Consider the following 15,604-nt stretch of genomic DNA (forward strand, 5'->3'; position numbering starts at 1 on the left):
TGCCTCATCGGCAGGTAGGAGATTCCGCTCCATTTTGCAGATGGGGAAACCAAGGCTCAGAGGGAGGAAGTGATGGGCACGAGGTCACAGCTATATTGCAGCAGAGCCAGGATATGAATTTGGATCAGGCCCCTTAAGGCCACCTGCTTTCTTTGGAAAGAAAATTAAGTTAAATAATGAGATTTGGGTTATAGATTTGGCCCACAGCAAGTGCATGATGAACATTCATTGGATGCATGAATGTATGAACAAACTCTGTGTGTCTTCAGGTAATTTACCTCACACAGTCACAAAGTGTGCACTCACATACGCAGGCCCCAGCTTCAGTTTCCTCGTATTAAAACTGGATCCTATACTTTACTCATTTATATTACCTTCTTGGCCCCCCTGCGTATTAGAGCTTGTGACCTCTGGAATGCAGATCAACTTTTATGAACCCGGAATTGGGATAATTTTTAGTAATTTGCAGTTCTGTATTATAAACTCTCACTGTTCAAAGTGTGGTTTGTGTAGTACAAGCCCAGCATCAGCATCACCTGGGAGCTTCCTCGACCTACAGTTTGCCGTTTAGCAAGATCCCCAGGTGAATCCTATGCACATTTAGTCCAGGTGCATGGTCTATACTATCCACTTTCTCCCTTCATACCTTGTTATAATTATAAGTAAGTATTCTTTTTGCCATCCATCTCCCCTGCTAGAGGGGTGGGACAGGGCAGGGACTCTGACTGCTTTTGCTCAGTAGTGTAACCCAGTTCCAAGTACACGCGTGGCACACGGTAGGTAATGAATGAATGAATGAATGAGCTCATCCCAGGGACTGCGGCCATCTGCTTAGCTAATCCTTCTCCCCTCACCCCTGGGAAGCTGGGGAGGAAGAGGAGGCTTAGCATTTTACATACAGAAGCACATAGAGGAGTCTCTCTGCCCTCCCCACCTGAGAGCTGGTTGTCCCATTTCCTGAGCCAGCCACATCCCCTGAGACACATGGTGAAGCTTGGAGTAAATAGATTTGGCCATGGTGGGTGCCAGGTGACAAGAGCTATGTTCATCACTGGCAAAGTGGCTCCAACTTGTCATCAGTGCCTCCTCCATTGACCTCAACCTTGTGGCCTACGTGTTCCAGTGTGAGTCCATCACGGCAAGTTCAATGGCGCCAACAAGGCTGAGAACAGGAAGATGCGATCCATGGGAAGTCCATCTCCATCTGCCAGGCAGCAGATCCCCCCAGGTATCAAAGGGTTCAGCTGCTTCTGAACGTGGTGCTTGTGGCTCACCTGGAGGGTGGCGCCAAAGGGTCACCCCTTTGTGTTAAGGAAACTGCTAATCTCCTCTTTACAAAAAGAGGAAGTGGTTGAAGTCATCTTTTTTTTTTTTTTTTTTTTTTTTGTGACCGGTAAGGGGATGGCAACCCTTGGTGTGGTGTCGCCCGCACCGCGCTCAGCCAGTGAGCACACCGGCCATCCCTATATAGGATTCGAACCCACGGCGGCTGCGGCACTCCCAGCGCCACTGCGCTCCCAGTGCCGCACTCTCCCAAATGAGCCACGGGGTTGGCCCTGAAGTCATCTTTTTAAATTAATTTATTTCATGCTGCCTGCCCCTTGTGCTGAGGGCCCACAAGAAGTATGGCCACTCCCTCTAGATTGCCAGCATGCCATCTGCTTGTCCCCCCCAGCAGGGTGTGTGACAACTGTGGCACCATGGAGGGACTCAGGACCATCGTCCACTCCCTCTCAACTTCGGCAAGCTGTGGTGCGATGGCCAGAGCACTGTCCAGAGTGTCATCCCTGCATCCAGTGGCACTGCCAAGACTATGGCAAGGTCATTCCTGAGCTGAATGGGAAACTCACTGGCTTGGCCTCCCAGGTCTCCACCCTGAGAGTGTCTGTCCCGGATCCCCCCTGCCATCTGGAAAGAGCTCAGTGGCATCAAGAAAAAGGTGAAGCAGGCACCTGGAGGGTCATTGAAAGGCATCTGGACCACACTGAGGACCAGGTTGTCTCCCAGGACTATGACAGTGATGCCCACCGCTCCACCTGTCACACTGGAGTTGGTGTTGTCCACACAACCTCTTTGTCAAGCCCACTTCCTAGTACAGTGATAATGCTTATCTACTCTGACTGCAGGGACCATGAGCAACAGCAGGAGGAAGAACAGTTCTCTGCTCCTGGGAGTCTCTGTCCCACCTCTGTGCCAAAGCACTGAGAATGTGCATCCTTGACATGGTTGCATGCCCGGCCCCTGAAGGAGGGAAGGAGCTTAGAGGCCCTGCCTTATCTTGTACATCAGGATAATCGATGAAGCCTACACCATCCTTACCAAGTGAGAAAGGAAATAGAAAGGGAAAGTGGGAGGAAGGAAGGAAGGGAGAAAGGAAGAGAGAAAGGAGATCATTCCATTTATGTAATACACTCATTTTTCAGTCTCTCAATTCCCCCAAGTGTCCTGGGATGGAAAGGTTGCATGTGATACCAGTAGAAAACAGGTAAAAGCCTGTGTTTTTCAAAAATCACACAGTCTGCAAAAGCAGTCTCTTTGCACTTATGAATGCCTACTTCTCCCTTGCACTGACTTCCTGGGGTTGCTGGGGTGGAAAGGGAGAATGTCACAGCAGGAGAGGGAGACCTGCCCTTGTGGGGAAGGCAGGTTGCTCAAGATTCAGAGGAACAGGGTGGAGGCGAGGAAAAGCCGGGGTGAGGCAGACACGCGAATCGTGCCACAGAGGTTGGGAAAAATGATGCTTGCTTCACATTCGTGGAATGCCAAGTTCATTGGAGCCCATAGGAATATTGTTTCCATAGATTTTGAGTTTTATGAATATTTGCATATTTATTAAAGAAAATATTTAAAATGTTTAATTCAGTAGTTTATGTATTACTAAATGCACTCAAGTCATGGGCTTTTTCCAAATGAGACAGTTCATTCTCTAGTCCTGGGGGAGGCTGAGTAGGGGCCCTGCAGGAGGCCCTGCCCAGGGGAGCAAACCCAGAGGAGGGAAATTAGCACTGAGTGAGCGCCTTCTGTGTGCCAGGGCTTTCCTCGGCATTAGACCCCTGCTATTCTGACCATTTTTTTTTTAATGTGATACATGATAAATATGTTTTTACTTTGCCATCCAGTGCACATGCACACACACACACATACACACACATCTATACCTTGGACAAAAGTTTCACACAGTTCCTTCTTACGATGGGCAATACACACTGATATTGTCTATTCTGTTTTTTAATTCTAGTAGTAACTCTCTAAAGGGACTTCAGGACCCCCAGCCCAGGAGTTTGGGACTCGGGCAGAATGTGACTAAGCCAGGGAGGTTATTAAGGGCATCAACTCTGGACTCAAATAGCCCTTGGGTTCCAGTCCTGGTTCCCTTGCTCACGGGCTGTGTGGCTTGAGCAAGGCACCGGACCTCTGGAGCTCCATCTGTTCATCTGTACACTGAGGGTGACAGCATTGCCTGCCTGGCGGCGTTGCTGCGAGCACTAAACGAGGTCACGTACAGAAGCGGTTAACGTGGGGCCTGGCACTGAATTCTAAGTGAATGCTAGTTGCTGTTATGATGACGACTGTCATGGTCGGCTGTAGTGTCGTGGTTGAGAAGATAAACTCCAGAGCCAGACCACCTGGTTTCAGATCACAGATCCACCCCTCACAATCCTTGTGGCCCTGGCTGAGTTACTTAAACTGTCTATGCCCCCAGCTCTTCATGGGGGGATGTGAACAGAACCCTTCCCAGAGAGTGATTATGAGGATTAAAATAAGTAATCCAGGAAAGTATTCGGAAGAGAGCTTGGCACATAGCAAGCACCAGGTGAATAATGGTGATCACCATCATCATCGTCTCATTTAATCCTCACACACCCTTGTGAGATAAAAGTTTTTATCCCCGTTGTACAGGGGAACCCTGAGGCCCAGAGATCCAGACAACCTGCCCAGAGTCTCATAGCTGGGAAGTGGTAGCATCGGGAGTACAAGTTGGTCGACTGAGCCTCCAGCTCAGGGGCTGAGACAGGCTCAGAGCTCTGGGGCCTTAGGGCACAAGGACACCCCAGCCACCTCCCTACATAACAGGGAGTGTGAACTGGCAGGCTGGTGCACATTGTCCCCTTCAGTACACAGATTATCTGGAATTTGTCCAGGACTCCACAGGGAGGACATTGAGTTGTGTTTTTAAAGATGATGGAGCACAAAAACTATCCCCAGTGAACTGCCCATTTGTAAAATTACCCTCTGGCAAACATCTCTCCCAGCTTAATCCTATCACCTTTCCCTGCCTGCGTATTGTGTCACGCCCATGGTTGGATGTCGTGTGTCCAGTGATGTGGTATAAGGCACTTGCACCAGGAGCTCAGGCCTCCACATCGCCCTGCTCCACCACCCTAGGTGCCTAGAAGATGATCCGAGATGTGCCTTCCCTTAAAGGGCTGGAACCAGCCCTACCTGAACCCCATGGACTGGAAGTGTGGAGGGAGAGGAGGAACAGCAGGAAGGGAAATGGATGTCGTGTAATCAGAGCCAGTGGTGTCCACCATTCTAGGGTCCTCAGGATTGCTTTGGAGGCAGGGAAGAGAGTGGGTCTCTATCCAGGAGTGGAGATGACACTAGCTTGGTTTGGGTCCCAGTTGTGCTGCTGTCTGGTCATGAGACTTGCCTCAAGTACGTTCTTTCTGTCTCTTCGGCCTCATTTCTCCATCTGTACAATGGGTGGCGGGATGGATTCTATCTAATGCTTCAAGATGCTATAGAGTCTTTATATGTTGTCCTTTATTGAGTACCTGGAGACAAAATGCACCCAGAAAGGGTTCTGAACCCCAGAGGAGGAGAGCGCTAAAGTGTTGCGCCTCAGATAAGCTTTTGCAGTGGAGAAGGTCCCAGCAGCACTCCTGAAGTCTCCTCCTGTGTGAGCCAGTGTCTGAAGCGCATCTTAGGCAGAATGTCCCCCTGATGGCTAAAACCCTTGCCATGTTTCCTTTTCCCTGCAGGCATCAGCAGATCAGTTCCCTCGCGTGTGTCCCGGCTCTTTGCAAGGTGAGTACCCTTGCCCGTCCCCTCCGCACGACCTCTCCCTTTTGTCCGTCTCGGAGGGCGGAGGTTAGGAGAAAGGGCTCCAGAGCCAGACCCCCTGCACAGGAGTCGCAGCACCAGCACTTCCTGGCTGAGCGACCTTGAGCAAGTGATCCCACGTCCCTGGGCCTCGATCTCCCCACCTGGGAAAGGGGGACAGTCATGCTGCCTGCCCCGCGAAATGAGTGAGGACATGTAAAAATCTCTTAGAATGGGGCCTGGAACCGAGGGCTCTGAGAGTGTTAGCTGGCGTTTTCTTCCTTCTTCTCTTCATTTTTTTCCCATTCTTTCCTTCCTGCCTTCCCTCTGCATAGACTCTCCCTCAGTGCCTCCCTCCCTTCCTTCTTCCCTGTCGTGCTCTCTTCCCCCTCCTTTCCTCTCCCTTCCTTTCTCTCTCTTCATTCTCGCCATGTCTCCCTCTCTTCCTCTTTGTCCATCTCTCCCTCTCCCTCCGTCCGCATCTCCAGCCCTCTCTCCCTACTACCCCTCTCTTTTTCTCCCTCTTCCCTCCTTTCGTCCTTTCTTTCTACAACATTCATGCATCTCTCCTCGGTACCAAATCCCACACTGAGCCCTGGAGACTCAGAGATGAATGAGACACAGTTCCTGTTCTCAGAGAGCTTCCAGTCTGGGGGGAGACAGACCCGCACATCAGAGGTCCCAACCCGGTAGCATAAATGCTGTACCACAGGCTCGGGCTAGGGCAGGGGCAGCTCAGTGGTAGACTGGGCTCAGCTGGGGCCTTGGGGAGCTGCCCTCATGGAGCTGCCAGTCTGTGTCCACCATTGTATGCAAAGCCCTGGGTTTGCCTGGCCAGGTGGCCAACGTGCCCCTCCTCTCCCTGCCAGGCTGGGACGGTGAGCCCCTCAGCATCTGGAAATCTTCCTTCCTTACTAACGCTGGAGAAGTCGTTTGTAAGGAAGACATTTTCTTAGCCTGCCTTTCACTCTAGCAGAAGATTTGGGGGGTAGTTGGTAGCAACTAAAGACTGTTAAATTTACCTTACTGTTGAGGCCTCAGGGTTAGAGAGTTCCACCAACCTTTCTCTGGGTTTTATCTTTAGCTCCATTTAAGCCGAGTCACTGAAATTGAAATTGATTTTGATGGGAAGCAAGAGTTGATCATCTCGGGTGTGAGTCAGGAACCATTTCAAATAAGGTTCTCTGCTCAGCAGGCAGTCCCGACCCACCTGTCTGCTTCCTAGGTGCCCCACAGAGCTAGAACATGGACTGATGAAACACCTTCCTGGATTGATTCTGGCATCTCCAGCTCCAATGAGTTTCTTGTGCACTTTGGAACAAGTTCCCCCAGATAACCCTTTATCACAGTTGTAGTCAAAAAAAAAGAGGGACATGAGGACGTCTGTGTATAATTCCATAACTGTTGTGTCTGTTACACCTGCCATGAGGCTTCACACGTAAGAGGAACTCTGGAACCAAACAGATTTTAACTAAAGCGATGTAATGTAACCAAAACGTACAGATTTGGGAATCTCATCAACATGTACTGGTACACATACGCCAGTTAGAGTTGTTACATAACGTGATGTCAGGTTGTCCCACCTGTGGCATCTGGGGGGGGGGAGCAGCATAGTTGGAGGAGTTAAGGGTGTGGACTCTGGAGCCAGGGTCCCACTTCTGTGTCTGCTGTGTGCTTTTGGCATGTTAGCTGGTCTCTCTCTTACTCAGTTTACTCATCTGTAAAATGGGGATAGAAAAAGTAACTACCTTCAAGGGTTATCACAGTTGTGAAGTTTAAATGAGCCAATCCACATAAAGTAATTAGGACAGTGCCTGGCACATAATAGCATGAGAATTGTTCGCTATTTTTATCACTAAGTGGACTTAGTAGGGACTGTTGCAGACAGTGTGATACTCAGTCAATCAAGGTGGCTGATCCTCAAATCCAGCTCATAGCGCCACACAGGAGTGCAGACCCAGGCTTGCTGAAGCACCTGCCTGGGAAGAGAAGGGGGGATGATTTTGCACTGGCCAAAGAATATCTTCGGATCCATGAATGGGATGTGTTCTTCCTGGGCCACCATTTTGCCTCCTTTGTGTTAGAATGACTCAACTTGACTTCGTCTATTGCTGCCTGTAGGGCTAGATGAATCCCAGCCCTGTCAGAAGCAGCAAAGCTTTGTGGTTACGAGCACGGGCTCTGGAGTCAGACCCCCAAGTTTAAGTTCTACATTTACCACTTTCTAGATGTGACTTAAGCTCTTTCTCTGAGCGTTGATTTTCTCATCTCTAAAATGGCATTTTTAAGAGCCCTTCCCCACCCCCTTACCAACTCCATTGAGTTGGTAAGAGCATCTAATGAGATATAATGAGCATACCAGGCCTATGTGACACAATCCCAGCCCATAGTAAGAACACAATGATTGGGAGCAGTTGTATTTCAGATGCCTTAGGTAAATGGCCCTTTAAATCCTAGCCCTTTATGGAACCTGCTATTCATCATGGAATATAGGATCCATTTGTGGTCTTTGGTTGCAAGCAACAAAAACTGATTCCAGCTGATGTTAAGTCTAAATGGACCTTGTTTTGGAAGATCTGGAGTAGCTCACAATGTAAATGAAAATGGAATAATCAGGCCTTGAGGAAGACCAAGAATAGAACAGCTTTGGGGATTCAAGCAATAGGAAGGGACTAAAAGACAGTCTTTTCAGAGTGTGGCTGTTGGAATGATTTATTCATCCCAAAATTTAAATCTCCAGGGCAGAGTCTGATTGGATGATCATGCATCATGTGCCCACCCCTTAGCTAAGAGCAGAGCATCCTGACTGACAGCCCTGTTAAAGCTGCAGTTAATCAGGAAGGTGTCTAAATTAGGATGGACAGTCAGGGTGGGATAGGCTATGCTGCAGTAATCAATAAACCCTGAAAACTCAGTGGCTTCGTGCAACAAATGTTTGTTTCTTACTCACATAAAGTCTCATGTGGATCATGTGAAACTCTCCAGGGCAGCTCTCCTCCACGAGCTGACTCAGGGATCCAGGGCGTTGATATATTATGGTTCTACGGTCTTAACCTGTGCCCTCCACAGTTGCTGCCAAAAGGAGAGAGAGGGCAGCAGGGTTGCAGGGGACGTTTTTATTGGCCACACCTGACTTACAGCATCTTTTCCCACATTCTATTGGGTTGAACCCAGTTACACATTGAATCTGACTGCAAAGAAGACAGGAGATGTAACTTTTCTGGTTTCCAGGAAGAGGAAAATGAAATGGGATTTGATGAACATGTAAGTTGTCTCTGTCCTAAAAAGGTTAAATACCCAAGAAAAATTGTGGTGTTGATACAAAGATGGGGGGATAGGATGCTGGGCTGGGCTTGGGGATTAATCTTCTCTCCTTCCATGCAGGCCTTGCCCACGAGTCCTGCCCAGCCAGCCTTCCACAGCCATGGCAGCCTACGGCCAGACACAGTACAGTGCGGGGATCCAGCAGACTGCCCCCTACACAGCTTATCCACCTCCAGCACAAGCCTATGGAATCCCTTCTTACAGTGAGTACCAGATAAGCCCTTACTTTCACACTGGGATCTCCAATGTCATAGTCTTTATTCTGTCCTATTGCCTCGGTTAAATGCAGAATGATAAGTGCAGCCAGTTTAATTTTGGATTGGAGTTAGAGGAGAAGGAGGGACACTTTAAATAGGGTTCAAAATCTATAGACTATATCAAGGGCTCTTTTGATTGTAAGAATCAGAAACCTAATCCAAGCTGGTTTAGGGAAAATGGGAATTGAATGGTTTACATACTGGTAGATCTGGGGATACCACTGACATCAGGTATGGCTGGATCCAGGTGCTCAAATGACATCCTGAGGATTATGTCCCACTCCATCTTCAGATGCTTTTCTCTGAGTTGGCTTTACTCCCACATACGTTCTCCCCATGTGGTAGCAAGATGGTGGCTATCTACTCTGGGTTTGCACCCTTTTGGTTCAGCACTCCCAGTGGAAGGAGAGCACATCTCTCCCACTAGGTTCAACAGAATCCCATATTGGCCCTCATTGGGTCATGTGACAATGCTTAGAACAAGGCAAGGAGGAGGGGATAAGGGAGACAAAGAGGCTGAAGCATATGCGTTGTATTTGGAGGGAGGATAGTATCAGAAGCAGGAGAGAGGGATGCTGGGGAGGCAAAAACAACAGACCTCCTGACCTTGACTGTGAGCACCTTACTGCTGAGAACTGAAGGCCCAGTAAACCGTGCTCACTGTCCACCATGCACCTGCCCCTGCCTGTGGCCTTTATTCATAGTATTCCCTCCCTTCTTAATGGATATATTAGCCAAAGCTCTTTCGCTAGCAAGTAATAAAAACCTAATGTTAATCAGCTTAATGAATCAAGGGAGTTTATTGTCACCATAGCTGGAAAATCTTAGGGCACTGGCTTCAGGCAGAATTGGGTCCAGGTCCTTAAGCAGCAATTTCAAGAGTCAGTTCTGCTTCCCTTTGTGTGGGCTTCAGTCTGAGGCAGGCTTTCCCATTGTGGTGGCAAAGACAGTCCTAGCAATTCCAGGCTGCAGTGCCCCCCAAAAGCGCCTCTCCTGTCCAGGACTTCCCACAGAGAGTCCCAGGAATTTCTCTGACTGGACTTCAATGCTTATCCCTGACCCAGACACTGGGGCAGAGAAGATGGAATGCTCTGGATGGCCATATTTGGCCACATGTCCACCCATGGAACCAGAGATCAGGTCAGCCTCACTCGAAACAACTGATCTGAATGTGAGGAAGATGTGGTTCACAAAGAAGGAGAGAGCGGACGGGCAGAAACCGCAGACGTCCACAGCAGGTGGCTTGACAGTCCACCCAAATTCATGGCATCCAGTGGGAAGAGGGTGGGATTGGTAGACGGGAGACCTGTCTTCCAGACTCAGCTGCCCCTGACTTTTCCCGCCTCAGTTTTCTCAACTATAAAATTAATACACCCATCTCATCTTCCCAACTAAATGGTGTCGTTTCAGTTTCTTGGCTGTTAGTTAGTCTCAAGTTTGCCACAGTCCCCACCCACATTAATCCCTTGAATTATCTGCCTCTTCCCTGAAAACACTTGTGTTTACAAACTCCAGCCTAGAGGGGAAAACAGTAAACAATGGGTTTTTTTGTTTGTTTGTTTGTTTGTTTGTTTTTGGTGGCTGGCTAGTACAGGGATCCAAACCCTTGATGTTGGTGTTTAAACAAATTTTTTAATTTTTATGTATTATTTCAAATTATGATGCATGGAATAAAGGAAGAGCAGAGCTCCTAAGAGAGAAGAGAACAAGGAAGACGCTTTAGGTTCCAGGACCAGGGAAGGCCTTTTAAGGAAGGAACTCATTCAGCTAAGAAGTGGGAGATGACCACGTGCAGGCAGGGGCTGGCCTTGGGAACAGGAAGGAATTGGCAAGTCCAAGAAGACCAGTGGCTGGAGCTTGGTGGAAGATGAGGTGGGCAAGGCAGGCAGGGCCTTCGAGTCCAGGAGAGATTTGGGGTTTTATTCCAAGTGAGACGGAAAGCAATTGGAGGGTGATATGATACCATTGAGGTTTTTTAAAGATCACTTTGGTTGCTGTGGGGAAGTTGGACTGGAGAGAGGAGAAGCAGGAAAGCCCACCTGGAGCGGGGAAGAGTTGAGGCCTCAGGCAAGGCGGTGGCAGTGGACAGAAGTAGACAGAGTCAAGAGCCATCCTACGGGGGATTCAAAGTTGAACCGTGTGCTGCGGGCTCCTCCCCGGAGGAGCTCACGCTCTGGTGTGGGAGATAAGACAAGTACACAAATAACCGCGATACCAGAAGGAAGGTGATAAGTCCCGAGAAAGATCTACACAGTGCTACAAAGGCACCCAGAGCAACCAGTTGTCTGTGCCTAGCAGAAACCTGGTAGACTTCCTGGGTGAGGTGGCGCCAAGCGGGATCTTGAAGGCCCAGCTGATAGACAAGGGTTACAGAAGACACATCCCAGCCCAGCCCAGTGCTCACAGAGCGGGGAGACGTCCGGCTAGGAAGGAGGAGACTCGACAGAAACCACACACCCTGTGGGGTCGCCACTGCGTGATCCAACAGCCCAGGCCAGAGCGCACAGAACAGGGAGAAGTCCTGCACGGGAAGTGCAAGCTCAGCAGAGACCACACACCCTGCGGTACCGCCCCGTGATCCAGCAGCCCAGCAGAGTCCAAGCTGACCAGAGAGGTGGCTCCCCGGAGAGGCCCAAGACCCAAGGCAACCACATACACAAGGCACTAGAGGCCAACTGAGCAGTCACGGAGGGAGCCATACCAAATTGGCAACCACAGCAACATCTTAGTTAGTCAATAGTCTCAAACCGGTGGACTGTGAAACCTCCTGCCACAATGAATAAACATAAAAATATATATACCAGAAATACAAAAACAAGAAAGTACACCACCAAAAGTTAATCTCAAACTTAAGTTAAATCTCAAACTCTAGATCCTATAGAACAAGAAGCCTTTGAAATGACTGACAAGGAATTTCGAGTGATAATTCTAAGGAAACTGAATAAGATATAAGAAAACTCAGCTAGACATCATGATGAAACAAGGAAAAGTATACAGGACCTGAAAGAGGAAATGTACAAAGAAATCAATGTCCTGAAAAAAAATGTAGCAGAACTTGCTGAACTGAAGAAGTTATTGAGCGAAATAAAAAACACAACGGAGAGTTTAACCAGCAGGCTTGTCGAAGTTGAAGAGAGAATCTCTGAACTTGAAGATGGGCTGTTTGAAATAACCCAAGCAGACCAAAAAAAAGAAAAAAGAATCAAAGACATTGAAGAAAATCTGAGAGAGATATCAGACAACCTTAAGCGCTCAAATATCCAAGTCATGGGTATTCCAGAAGGGGAGGAAAAAGGAGATTGCATTGAAAACTTATTCAACAAAATAGTGGCAGAAAACTTCCCAGGTATAGGAAAAATCACAGATCTTCAGATCCAGGAAGCTCAACGATCTCCAAATGTATTCAACCCAAAAAGACCTTCTCCAAGACATGTCATAGTCAAATTGGCAAAACTCAGAGACAAAGAGAGAATCTTAAGAGCTGCAAGAGAGAAGCATCAAATCACCTATAAGGGAGCCCCAATCAGGCTAACATCAGACTTTTCATCACAAACCCTAAAAGCTAGAAAGGAATGGGATGATATAGTCAAAATACTAAAAGGCAAAGATTGCCAGCCAAGAATACTCTACCCTGAAAGGCTATCCCTCCGAAATGAAGGGCAAATAGTATATTTCTCAGACAAACAAAAACTGCGGGAGTTCACCACCACACGACCACCCTTACAAGAAATCCTCAAGGGAGTACTGGGTTTGGTTCCTGAAAAGCCATAAAAACCCAACAAAAATCAAAACCCACTAGTATAATAAAAATGGCATTCATGAAGAGAAAACAAACAAACAAAAACGCTATCTACAACCTAAGGAACCAACAAACACAGAAAACAAACAGTAAATCAGAAAGCAAGGAACAAAAGACACCTAAGACAATCAAACAACTAATAAAATGCTAGGAATAAATCAACACCTTTCAATAACAACTCTTAATGTAAAAGGCTTACATTCCCCAATCAAAAGACACAGACTGGCAGATTGGATTAAAAAGGAGGACCCAACTATATGCTGCCTACAAGAGACCCACCTCACCCATAAAGATTCACATAGACTAAGAGTGAAAGGATGGAAAAAGATTTACCACGCAGACAGAAAGAAAAACTAGCTGGAGTAGCTATTCTTATATCTGACAAAATAGACTTTAAACTAAAAACCATAAAAAGAGACAATGAGGGACACTACTTAATGATAAAAGGACTGATCCATCAAGAAGACATAACAATCATAAATATGTACGCACCCAATGTTGGAGCAGCCAGATTTATAAAACAAACTCTATTAGACCTAAAGAAGGAAATAGACACTAATACCATAATAGCAGGGGACCTGAACACCCCACTGTCAATATTAGACAGATCATCTAGGCAAAGAATTAGCAGAGAAACACAAGATCTAAACAATACTCTTGACCAATTGGACTTGGCAGATATCTACAGAACATTCCATGCAACAACCTCAGAATATTCATTCTTCTCAGCAGCACATGGATCATTCTCCAGGATAGATCACATATTAGGTCACAAATCAAGTCTCAATAAATTCAAAAAATTGGAATTATCCCATGTATTTTCTCAGACCATAATTGATTAAAACTAGAAATTAATAACAAACGAAACTCTGGAAAATATACAAACACATGGAAATTAAACAGCATTCTACTTAATGACATATGGGTCCAAGAAGAAATCAAGCAGGAAATCAAAAAATTCATTGAAACTAATGAAAATAATTATACATCATACCAAAACCTGTGGGATACTACAAAAGCAGTATTAAGGGGGAAATTTATTGCATTAAATGCTCACCTCCGAAGAATGGAAAGATGGCAAGTGAACAACCTAACACTTCACCTTAAAGATCTAGAAAAACAAGAACAATCCAAACCTAAAGTTAGCAGACGGAAAGAAATCAAGATCAGAGCAGAACTGAATGAAATTGAAACCCAAAAAACAATACAAAAGATCAATGAATCAAAAAGTTGGTTTTTTGAAAAGATAAATAAAATTGACAAACCATTAGCATGGCTAACAAAAAAAAGAAGAGAGAAGATTCAAATAACAAAAGTTAGAAATGAAAAAGGCGATATTACAACTGATTCATCTGAAATACAAGGAATCATTCGAGACTACTATAAACAACTACACACCAACAAATTTGAAAATCTGGAGGAAATGGATAAATTTCTGGACACACACAAGCTCCCAAAACTAAACCATGAAGATGTAGAAAATTTGAACAGACCAATAACAATAAAGGAGATTGAAGCTGTTATCAGAAGGCTCCCAACAAAGAAAAGCCCAGGACCAGAGGGATTCACAGCAGAATTTTACCAAACATTCAAAGAGGAATTGACACCAATTCTTTTTTTGTTCTTTTTTTTTGTCTTTTTTGTGACTGCCACTCAGCCAGTGAGTGCACCGGCCATTCCTATATAGGATCCGAACCCGCAGCGGGAGCGTCGCCGTGCTCCCAGCGCCGCACTCTCCCGAGTGCACCACAGGCTCGGCCCAACACTGATTCTTTACAAACTATTCCAAAAGATTGAAACTAATGCAAATCTTCCAAACTCATTCTATGAAGCAAACATCATCCTGATACCAAAACCAGGTAAAGATATAACCAAAACAGAAAACTACAGGCCGATATCCTTGATGAATATAGATGCAAAAATCCTCACTAAAATACTAGCAAACAGAATACAGCAACATATTCGTAAAATTATTCACCACAATCAAGTGGGATTTATCCCAGGGATGCAAGGTTGGTTCAACATATGCAAATCAATAAATGTGATACACCATATTAATAAAGTCAAACACAAGAACCATATGATCCTCTCTATAGATGCTGAAAAAGCATTTGATAAAATTCCACACTCATTCATGACAAAGACCCTCTATAAGTTAGGTATAAAGGGAAAGTATCTCAAAATAATTAAAGCCATATATGACAAACCCACTGCCAATATCATCCTGAATGGGGAAAAGCTGAAAGCTTTTCCTTTAAGAACAGGAACTAGACAAGGATGCCCACTCTCACCACTCCTATTCAACATAGTGTTGGAAGTACTAGCCAGAGCAATCAGAGAAGAGAAGGAAATAAAGGGCATCCAGATTGGAAAAGATGAAGTCAAACTGTCCCTGTTTGTAGATGACATGATCCTATATATTCAACAGCCTAAAACCTCTACAAAAAACCTCTTGGAATTGATAAATGATTTCAGCACAATAGCAGTATACAAAATCAACACACAAAAATCAGTAGCATTTCTTTTCTCCAATAGTGAACATGCAGAACGAGAAATCAAGAAAGCCTGCCAATTTACAATAGCCACCAAAAAAATAAAATATTTAGGAATTGAGTTAATCAAGGATGTGAAAAATCTCTATAATGAGAACTACAAACCACTGCTGAGAGAAGTTAGAGAGGATACAAGAAGATGGAAAGATATCCCATGCTCTTGGATTGGAAGAATCAACATAGTGAAAATGTCCATACTACCCAAAGTGATATACAAATTCAATGCAATCCCCATCAAAATTCCAAAGACATTTTTCTCAGAAATGGAAAAAACTATCCAGACATTTATATGGAATAATAAAAGACCACGCGTAGCCAAAGCAATGCTGAGCAAAAAAAAATAAAGCTGGAGGCATAACGCTACCCGACTTTAAGCTATACTACAAAGCTATAATAACCAAAACAGTATGGTACTGGCATAAAAACAGACACACTGATCAATGGAATAGAATAGAGAATCCAGAAATCAACCCACACACTTACTGCCATCTGATCTTTGACAAAGGCACCAAGCCTATTCACTGGGGAAGGGACTGCCTCTTCAGCAAATGGTGCTGGGATAACTGGATATCCATATGCAGGAGAATGAAACTAGACCCATACCTCTCACCATATACTAAAATCAA

General features: G+C 45.9%; 1 protein-coding gene across 5 annotated transcripts in view; it reads left to right on the forward strand.

Moving 5' to 3' along the window:
* Window positions 1–15,604, forward strand: part of EYA2 (EYA transcriptional coactivator and phosphatase 2) — a 272,105-nt gene that overhangs the window by 88,310 nt on the left and 168,191 nt on the right. For all 5 annotated transcript variants that reach the window (XM_063076219.1, XM_063076213.1, XM_063076199.1 and 2 more), the window contains exons 3-4: window positions 4,986–5,031; window positions 8,431–8,573. In XM_063076219.1, the coding sequence (XP_062932289.1) occupies window positions 4,986–5,031; window positions 8,431–8,573 (189 nt within the window). The remainder of the gene's footprint in view (window positions 1–4,985; window positions 5,032–8,430; window positions 8,574–15,604) is intronic.

The sequence above is a fragment of the Cynocephalus volans genome, chromosome 1, assembly GCF_027409185.1.
Source record: "Cynocephalus volans isolate mCynVol1 chromosome 1, mCynVol1.pri, whole genome shotgun sequence".
NCBI lineage: Eukaryota > Metazoa > Chordata > Mammalia > Dermoptera > Cynocephalidae > Cynocephalus > Cynocephalus volans.